General features: G+C 52.0%; 1 protein-coding gene across 1 annotated transcript; it reads left to right on the plus strand.

The window, feature by feature from the left end:
* Window positions 1-9,947, plus strand: Fam19a3 (family with sequence similarity 19 (chemokine (C-C motif)-like), member A3; the record flags this gene model as incomplete). The annotated part of the gene is given in 6 exon segments (XM_005388970.2): window positions 1-239; window positions 1,449-1,506; window positions 3,452-3,567; window positions 4,283-4,432; window positions 5,248-5,372; window positions 6,774-9,947. Coding segments are annotated over 4 exon segments (402 nt in total). The 3' UTR covers window positions 6,786-9,947.
* Window positions 9,948-10,265: the final 318 nt, after the last annotated feature.

Consider the following 10,265-nt stretch of genomic DNA (forward strand, 5'->3'; position numbering starts at 1 on the left):
CCAGGCCGGAGCGACCCGGTGCCTGGAGCCCGGCCGCGGGGCCGGCGAACCGAGCTTGGCCAGAGTCCCGCCGCCTCGCGGTCTCAGTAACTGGGTGGCCGAGGGGACAGAGCTCCGGACTAGACAGCACCTAAGTTGTCCGCTCCCGCCGGGCGGCCTTTCGGAGCCGAGGTCCCGGCGCAGAGGCAGGAAGAAGCTCAGGACCGGCAGGCTGGGCCAGTGCGGCCGCGCCGGGGCAGGTAGGGCCCAGGCGTGCGGGCCAGGACTTCGGAGGGCTGAGGGGGCGCCGGAGGGAGCGGGTGGCAGAGGCCGAGGGCGGCGGTTCTCGCGGTTCACCCTCAGCTCCCGCTGGAAATGCAGGCTGCTCGCTCAGCCTCCCGAAGCGCATTGGGGTTTGTGGAAAACAGGCTGGAAAACTGAGGCAGGGCGAGGAAGCTAAGAGTAAGTCCCGAAGCTCCTTTTTCCGGATCCCCCTGGGAAGGGAACAGGATGCCAGAGATCCTGGTCCCAGCCCTCGCTTTCTTCTGGCCGTTTGGACCCTGGGGTTCACAGAGGAGATGGGGAAGCTGGACTGCACTCAGAGAGAAATGGGCTCCCCTGAGAAAAGACAAAGCTGCATGTGGGGCTCAAACAAGGGCTCCTGATCGGGGCGGGGAGAGGTGGACCTACTCAAAAGGAGGTGCGCCTGGAGGGACCGGAGCTGTCTGCCGAGCACCCCCATCCCTCCAGCCACCCCACTGCCCCCCAAGGCCTCCCCCTCCCGGGAGCGAGAGCACCCAGGGTGCTCAGTTCCTCCCGGCCTCGCCGTGCTGTGCATTTGGGTTCTGTGCCTCTTTGGTGACGGAGGGAGGAGAGGCCCGTAGGGAGAATGGAGAAGCTGCTGGGGCTGTGGCCGCTGAGGCGCGGAGACCGGGGCACCCCAGTCCGGCGCTCTGGAGGGGACCTGATGGTGACAGTGGCAGAATGGAGCCAGGTCCGTGCGAGTCCGGCAAGCAAGTGCCAAGGGGCAGGCCGGGGCGGGATAAGGGGTTAGAGGCTGAGGCAGAGCGCGCAGGGCCTCGGGACTCTTCCCCAGGGGCCTCCTCCCGCCAGGACACTGACGCGTTCTGCCCAGAGACCCTTTCCGGACCCTCTGCTCTGTACCAGGGCCAGAGATGACAGCAGTGATTCTTAGAGCTCCCCCTCCACGCCCTGCCTCACTCCTAGAGCAGAGAAACTCCCAGCCGCTCCTCCCAGCTCCTGCCCACCATGTTCCCAGAGTCTGAGGGCCCCCGCGCCTGTTCCCAGGGCAGAGGGAGGCTCCTGCCTGCCAATAGTTTCAGTTTGGACTGCACTTCAGTGCCCAGTGCAAGCCCTTGCCCTCTCTCAAGCGTTCCTTCACCTGTCCGGGCCCTGGGCCTCCTCCGTCCCTCACTGCCCCACCCAACCCGTCTTTCCTGCTTGCCCAGGTGGGGTGAGTCCAAGGCCAGCAGATGAACAGACAGAGACTGAAGGATCCTGAAGAAGGTAAGCGAGGAACTGCGGAAGGTGGGCAGTGGGGGTAGACCGAGACCAGGTGTCCCATCCTTGGGAACAGCTGGTCCCACCGTTTGCTCTGGCCTCTGGGATTCCCAGAACTGTCCGGCACTTGAGGGAGCTCAGCAGTGCTCCAAAGGGCTAGCAGAGCAGTAGACGCGGTGACCCAGGCTTACCCTGAGCTTGTGGCCTCTCCACCCCTGGGACGCTCTTGTCCCCTTCTGTGGCTAGGCAGCTCCCAGCTATTTTGTGCTTCTTGCCTGTGATTCTCATTTCTGGCCCCCTCTGTTTCACCTCTGGGATAGATTTCTGAGGCTTGAACCATGATGGGAGGAGGAGGAGACGGAAAAGGTATGAGGCAGAAGCCACGTGGGGCAACGGGCAGACAGCAGGCTTCTGGGCTCAGCCACCAAGGGTTGCCTGGCCTTGGGCCAGTCCTTTGGTTTTAGCCTTGGTTTTCTTTCTTCCTTTCTTTTTATTTTATGGGAAAAAGGTAAAACAAAATTTCATAACAAACTCATAGGAGAATCACAATAGTGAATATATTACATGTTGTTAGCTTTAAAGTAGCTGCTCATGATACAAGATAGTGAGCATAAACACTTCTCTAATTGATAGTAGCACAAACCTTCCTTTTTGATGAACTAAGAGACACTCATAGTATAACTGACTTGCATTTTTTCCCTTTTCCCTACTGTGCTTTCCCCTTTCACCCATCCTAGTTTCTTTTTCCTTATGAACCATTTCTTCCCATTTCACAATATCTATTATACATTTTGGTTCTTATTTACTCTTTCAGTTTCTTGTATCAGGGAGACAATACAATGTTTACACACATGAGTCTGATTTATTTCACATATGAGTATGATCTCAAGTTGCATCCATTTACCTATAAAAGTCTCAAGTTTATCCTTCTTTATGGCTGAGTAGTACTCCGTTGTATAAAAACACATCTTTTTTTATTCATTCCTTGGTTGATGGGTATTTCTTTCTTTTTAAACATAAACCTTGTGCCACTTGTGGTGGTACACACCTGTAATCCTATCACTTGGGAGGCTGATGCAGGAGGATTGCCATAAGTTGAGGCCAGCCTGGAATACACAGTGAGCTCAAGCCCAGCCTGAACTACATAGTGAGACCCTGTCCCAAAGAAAACAAAACAGAACAAAAATAAATTTAAATTTTGTTTAAATTGAATTGCTACTACATTTCCATGGTTTGAAATTCAAAAAGAACTTGGGAGAAAAAAGAACTGTCCCTTCAGCCTCCGTTTCCTAGCCAACTATTTTCCCCTCTTAATGGCAAACAATATTGTTAGTTTTTGCGTTCATTTTCCAGGGCTAGTTTAAGCATATGCAATTAACATAAATAGATGCTGTCTTTTACATGCTGTACACATACCATTTGCATTTTGCTTTTTTTCCCTTTCATGGTGAATTATCACTGAAGATCTCTGCATGTATCGTTGCCAGAAGACCTTTCCCCATTGTTTTTTTACTGCTGCCTGGAAAGGACTGCATTTGTACAGGTTCTCTACAGTGCCCTCGGCCAGTCCCTTACTGATGGTTGCTTGGGTTGTGTCCAGGCTTTTTAAGCTTCCTTTTGCTCGTCTGTAAAATAATTCTGCTTTGCGACGTAGTCATGAAGGATTCAGGAGCATGCGTGTGAAATGCGTGGGTCAGGAGCTCACGAAGTGGCAGTCAGCATTATTGTTCCTCCCATGTCACAGCCCTCTAGTTCGTTCTTCAGGGCCACTTTTAAATGTCATCTCTTCCATAAGCGCTCATCACTTCCTACAGTGACCTCATGCCTGGCTGCAAGCTGCCTGGGGACAAGGTGTGCATCCTCCTGGAGGGCATGGCACAGAGAAGGGGCTTGAGATGAGCACAGGGAGCTCCTGCTGGAGCTGAAGCAGGCTATGTGCTTCTCTCCACAGGATGAGCTGGAGGGGCATGTGGAACTGGCGCCCAGGTGGCTGGCTGCTGGCATTGTGCCTGGCCTGGCTGTGGACCTACCTGGCCTTGGCATCCTTACAGCCTCCAACTGCCACAGGTTTGGGACAGGCAGTGGGACTGGGACCTGCAGAGATGACAGTACCTCACCCCATCCCACACAGCCACATAGCAAGCAGAGCTCTGAGGTGGACTAAAATCCCCAGATTTCAGAGTTCTGGCTTTCTTCCGTTTACCACCCAGGAAATTCTGCCCCTTCTGCTGTCTCAGCCAGGGGAAGCTCTGGGCAGACCCGTGGCTCAGCATCCCTTCCACTGTGGAAGGAGTTGTGCACGGAGGGAGGCCCCTTTGTGGAGCTTAAATCTAGTCTCCTGGCCTAATTCTGGGGTTTTCCTTCTGGGAGAGCTAAAGCCTGTGTAAGCGGATGATCCTCCCCACGCATTGTAAGCCCCGGGGCCCTTGCCCTCACCCTGAGAAAGCAGAGAGGTAGGGGCTGATATAGGATGTCAGATTTTTTTCTGCCCACAGACCAGGCTCTGCCAAAGAGGGTGAAAAGTATATATGGTCTCCCTGGGGAGGGGCAGGAAGATTTCACCCTCCTCCTCATCCCTTGACACTGGAAATCTTTCCACACTTGCCGTGCTGGGTCTCGTGCATGCGAGGCAAGCGTGCTGCCACTGAGCTGCGTTCCCAGCCCCAGAAATCTCTTAACCTTCTCCCAAGCAGGGAAGAGGAGATGGAGGACCACTGGGGGGTGAGGAGCAAGTGTGGGGGCCTGGGCTGGGTGCCTGACCTTACACAGCTGGCCCCGTCAGTCCTGGTGAAGCAGGGCACCTGTGAGGTGATTGCCGCTCACCGCTGCTGCAACCGGAACCGCGTTGAGGAGCGCTCCCAGACGGTCAAGTGCTCCTGCTTTTCCGGCCAGGTGGCTGGCACTACGCGGGCAAAGCCCTCCTGCGTGGATGGTGAGTGAGCGGCCAGGCCCTGGGCAGGCGGGAGGCCCTGAGCAGAGATAAGGAGGTCTGTTCTGGCCTCACCATCTGCTGGGGCTCCAGTTTCATACCCATCTCAAGGCTTTCGTGATCAGAGTCTCAAATGATGGGTCACCCTCTCGGGGAGAGGAGGGTGAGACACAGCCAGCCGGGGTCATAGAGAAGGAGAACTCCTGTTAGATGCCTGTCCTCCCAACACACCCACGCCCCAGGCGCACGGACAGCTGCCTTCCCTCACACACTGTGCTACCTTACACAACGCCTCCAGACCGGATGTCACCCCCTGCTCTTTTCCTGGGCCTCTTCCACCGTCTGTTCGTTCTCAGCCTGCCTCTACCCTCCCCTCACATGGACACATGGACGTCCTTCACGGCCCCCTTCTCACCTCCCGTGCACACTTGCGTCCTCATGCTGATGAGGCACCCATAGGACCATCTCCCTGCGCTCACACGCACTCCTGGTCGCCGGGCTCCTCCGTGCAGATCACACTTGCTCACACATACCAAAGGGTCTGCTGAAGGTTGTGCCTCTGTGCTAATGACACAGTTGCCTCAGAGGTTACTTGAGACCTTTGGTGAGGTGCAGACATCTACGGCATCGCACTGGATAGAGTTATGTTCCCAGGTCTCAGCCTCTCTGGGCAGTGCAGAGTAGCGGGAGACAAGAGAAATGCAAGACTCAAAGCCAGGGTGTGTGGAAAGGGCAGCATAGCCACATACCCGCCCTTACCTGCCCGCTGTTCTCACAGAGAGCTTAGGGCTGTGCTCCTACCTCCTCCTGCCCCACAGCCTCCATCGTCCTGCAGAGGTGGTGGTGTCACATGGAGCCGTGCCTGCCAGGGGAGGAGTGCAAGGTGCTCCCGGACCTGTCAGGATGGAGCTGCAGCAGTGGACACAAAGTCAAAACCACCAAGGTATCCGGCCAGGTGGACCCTTCACCCTACCCCTCCCCCTCCTCCTTCACCTGGGACAGCAAAGGAGTCACAGAAGCCCTGGGAATTCAGGGTGGCAGTGTCCCAAGGGGGGATTGGTGAGCCATGAGAATGTGTCCCAGGCAGTCCTTCTGGGTCTATCCTGATCCTGAGGGTTTGAGTTACAGTGCTGGATCTAAAATCCAGTGTGTTCTTCTTGGTGGGTTCTTGATGTTCCATGTGCCTCAGTTTCCTCCTCTCTGGCTAGAAGGAGTTCACCTCCAGAAAATTCCAGACCTGTAAAACCAAACCAGAGGCCAGGCACATAGGTGTACACCTGTAATCCCAGGTACTTGGGAGACTGCAGTTTCCAGGGCAGCCTGGATCAAATAGTGATATCCTGATCCACAAAAGTAAAATAAAAATGGCTAGGGATATAGCTCGGTGGTAGAACATTTGCCTAGCAGGCCTGGGTTCAGTCCCTACACACACACACACACACACACACATGAATTGATTAAATTATCTAGATAATTCAGGGAAGAAGTCACTATTTCTACTCGAATTCCAAGTACAGAAGCCACTGTGCCAACTACCTCTGCCATGGACCGACATGCACACTCACCCCACTCCCACGATGATTAACTCCCCACAGTTCATCCCTACCTTTCTCCCGTCAAACTTCTCCGTCTGTTGTGAAAGTACCCAAGAGGATTATTGTGTTCATGGTTTGCTGCTTGCCCCACAAAACAAGGTGGTAATTAAAATTTTATCAAAGTTGTTAGCAATTCCAAGTGTGTCATGGCTAATTAGTTGCATCATTTTGTCACCATCTGTCTGTACAGATGAGTGACAGTGCAGGGCCAACCAAAGCACTGCCTTCTGCCTTTCCTCTTCTCTCTCTCTCTCTCTCTCTCTCACATACACACACATACACACACACATACACACACACACTCACACCACACACGCACACACACGGCAAACAGAAGGAAAGGAGGCTTCCAAGGTTCTGAAGAAAGCAGCTGTTTTCACAGAGTACAGAACAAAAGGAACCACCACAGGAAACTGTTTGACTGGACGTAGAGCAGAGCATTCTCAGTATATTTAAGCCTACAAGAGAGAGAGAGACCCATTGCAGAACTAGACATCTGCCATGATGCTATAGTTTTGTTTGTGGTCTATAAGGCTGATCACTGCGTTGAGACTCAGAAATAAATGGTGGTGAGGCTTGCTGGTTTGTTTGTGGGCCACCAGACCACACTCTCCCAGCTAGGACTGGTTTAGGAGGAGAAGACCAGCAGCAATGGCCTCTAAATAACCTGCATGTCATAGGGAGCCTCTGGGGTGCTGGAAAGGATCCACATTGCCTTCTCTAACCTTCCTCTATCACTTGCTCCGTAGGTCACACGATAGCTCTTGGGGGTCATGGCTGAGGACAGGCTTGGTTAAGCCCCGGACTGAAGAATGGCATTTAGCCACCAGCCAACAAATATGGGGACACCTGCTTCATGCCAGATGCAACATCAGTCATTCCAGGGCATTTCACTGAAGCTACTTGGCAGATATGATGACTCTCCAACCACATACCTAGACTACTGCGTGCTTATGGAGACAAACAAGAAGGTGACAACACAATTCTTGCTCTTAAGGACTGGCCAGTCAAGCTGGGGATTTGATGACTAATAGTTTAGATAATTTGAAGTATATATCATGGCTTCTGAGCCACCTGTCTGCAGTGGGCCTGGGAGGGGTTTGAAGATGAGACTTCCATACCTCTTCAGCCATCCCTTGACCACAGGGCACAAAGACAAGAGGTCGTATTCGGCACCTTCTCATCCCATCCTTCACATGAATCCTGAATCACCACTACACTGCTAACAAGTTGAAGGAAAGCCCTCTTTTTTATGCCAGGCAGACGGTATCTCAGATGGGATGGATTGACTTGGGGAAGGTGAGCAAAGGTGAAGTTGAACAGCATTTTAGCAAAGCATCTGCAGAAGCATAGCATGGTTTGGGCTGTTCATTGGGTGTGGGATGAGTAGGACCTTAGAATCTCCCTCAAGCCCCTTGGGTTTTTGTTCATTTGTTTGTTTTAACAGATGAGGAAACTAAATTCTAAAGTGCTGAGGTGATTTGCCCAAGATCTCACAACCTGGGCTCCCAAATCTCTCTGATTGTGCCCTTTCACCAGAGATGCTGGGTTCCAACCTGGTCCTTCCATGTTAATTTTTTTTTCATGTACTGGACCTGTAAAGTACTGGCAGAGTAGCAGCAATATTTTTCTCAGGAAATGCTGTAGTGGGGACTTTGACCAAAACCATGTTCTCCTGTCCAAAATAATCCAGAACACCTGCACCCCAGGGTGTGAAGTCACTTGGTCTCCACTGTCCCCCTAGCCCCCAAAATTCCACACAGGTTGAAGCCTAGAGGTCACCCAGGCTACTTAGACTTGGGGAACTCTGAGCTAGTGTCACCATTGCCTAAGACTGGTCAGAACCCTGTCCCTTCAAAGGCTGTGCTGAGGGAAGAGGCGAAGCAGGCCGGAGCCTTTGTCCAGAACTGACAGCTGGCACCCTAAATGGCTTGGAGATAACCCTGGGGCCTCAGAAAAAGAGCCCCAGCCTCCCTGACTGTGAGTGTCCCTAGGACTTTAGGATATAGGGCGTCTTTAGTGATGAACCTGGGAGCTGCTGAATTCCGACCCATAGAGAGGGCAATTCTGATGACGGTTTGAGGCTGAATCTGTTTTTCCCTCTTCACCTGCATCATCCAGTAGAACCAAAGCTGTTATTCTCTTGTCCTCACCCACCACAGTGTGCTTTGATTTTGTTTTTGTTAATGGAGTGAACAGTGACGTGAGCTTCTCACTCAACTGTAAACAACAGAGCCCTGACAACCGAAATCTGCGTATAGTGAGCTCATGAGGCACGGCAGTCGAGGAGCTGATCAAAGGCTGTCATTGCCTTCTTCACGGCTGGGGAATAGAGGCTGAAAGGATGGAGCAAGGGGCTGGCCAACTTCTTCTAGAAAGGGCTTAGATAGTAAATACGTTAGGCTTTGCAGACCACAGAAGTCTCTGTTGCATATTTTCTTCGTTTTTATTCAAAAATGCAAGAGCCATTCTTAGCTCGGGGGATACACAGAAACAGATCCTGACTCCTGAACAGAAGTTTGCCAACCCTAGGGAACCCTTGAAGGCACTGCAGTGTGGGACGGCCTCCAGCTCCGGGCCTGCCCTTGGTCAGTCAGTCGGGTGGAAACCTGAGCACAAGGGCTGGGGCAGGTTTTGTTTTTCTTTTAATGCGCCTGAGAGATGGGTGAGTGAATTATTTAGGCTACAAATGAGATAGCTTTAACAGAGTCAGACAGTAAAAACCTGCTCTCTTGGAGGCTAGAATGTGGGCTTCTCCATTGCCTCCTCAGCCTTGAGGCTGTGTGCAAGGAGAGGGCTGCAGCCCCCTTGCTCACCTGTCCTCCACAAGCTGCTGGGCCGTGGCTGGGGAGTGAGCGGGGGGAAGGGACGATACATAAGGTTCCCTTATCTGCCAACTACCACCGGCCCCTGCCTCTGCCAACCTGCTGATTCCCTGACCTTCCCAAACGCCCCTCCTCCCTGCTCACTGAAGGACCTCTTTCCTTTGATGTGTGATGGAATTTGCTGGCTCTTGGTTTTAGTTCTTCAAAGCCTCATTTCCTCCAGACCTGTTCAGGTATTTATTTGGTGGGCTTTGAGGGGTACTTTTTTTTTTTTTTTTTTTAAGACAGGGTCTCCCTATAGTTCAGGCTGGCCTTAAACTCACAGCGTCTCTTGTTGGGCTTACAGGCATGAGGCACCATGCCTGGCTCAAGAGGTATCCTTTTTAAGAGCAGGAAAGCCCCACATAAGTTCCCTAGGATCCTGTTTTCAACTGAACCAATATTGGTGTGCACTTTATAACTATTACAATGGCAGTCTAGAAATGCAAATTAATTTCCCTGGAGTGTAGGGTTTCTAGGTTCATCTGTATTCTTTTACTACTCTTCATGGGACAGGATCTCAGATTCTCTGAAGTTGACTGTACCCTGTCCCCCTCAGCCTCCGAAGGCCTTAGGAAGGTTACCAACTACAGATGACGTAGCTAATTTCTCTTGGCCTCTCGTCAGTTTCATTAAGGTCTGAATGACATCCTCATTAGTGGCCCCAGACAGTTCACAGAGTTGAGGCTACAGCTTCCTAAAATCGCAAAGCTTATGGCTAGAGTCCAGTTAGCTAACTCCCTCATTTGATAGATGAGGCCAGAGTGGCTCAGGGAGGTTAGGGAATCTGCCCAAAGTCACACCTCAGGCTGGTGGCGTGTCTTGCCCAGTGATTCAGACAAGTGTTCTTGATCACAACGTGTTCTTTCCACTACTGCACGTGGCATCTTATCCCAGAACAGAGGACAAGCTTGGAAGGAAGCCAGATTTTAGTGAGGATGAATGTGAAAAGGTCTCATGCTAGAATCACCCAAGCCTGTGAGTACTCAGGTACAGAAGGAAAAGAAAAGCGTTTGAAGATACATACAGAGAAAGAGGGAAGAAGGGAGAAAAATGGAGAGATTAGCTGGACATGGTGGTGCATGCCTGTAATCCCAGCACTTGGGAGGCTGAGAGAAGAGGATCATTGTGAATTCAAGGCCAGCCTGGGCTACAGAGTGAGACCCTGTCTCAACAAAACAAAACAAAACACCCCAAAACAACAACAGTGAACAAAATGAAGAGACTGACATCATTCATTCAAAATATCATAACGCTAAAGCACAGAACATTAAAAAGTAAATGAAGGGGCTGGGGATTTAGCTCAGCGGCAAAGCGCCTGCCTGGCAAGCGCAAGGTCGTGAGTTCAGTTCCCGGTACCGGAGAAAAACCAAAAAA

This window comes from Chinchilla lanigera, unplaced genomic scaffold (assembly GCF_000276665.1).
Source record: "Chinchilla lanigera isolate Chin_1 unplaced genomic scaffold, ChiLan1.0 scaffold00034, whole genome shotgun sequence".
Taxonomy (NCBI): Eukaryota; Metazoa; Chordata; class Mammalia; order Rodentia; family Chinchillidae; genus Chinchilla; species Chinchilla lanigera.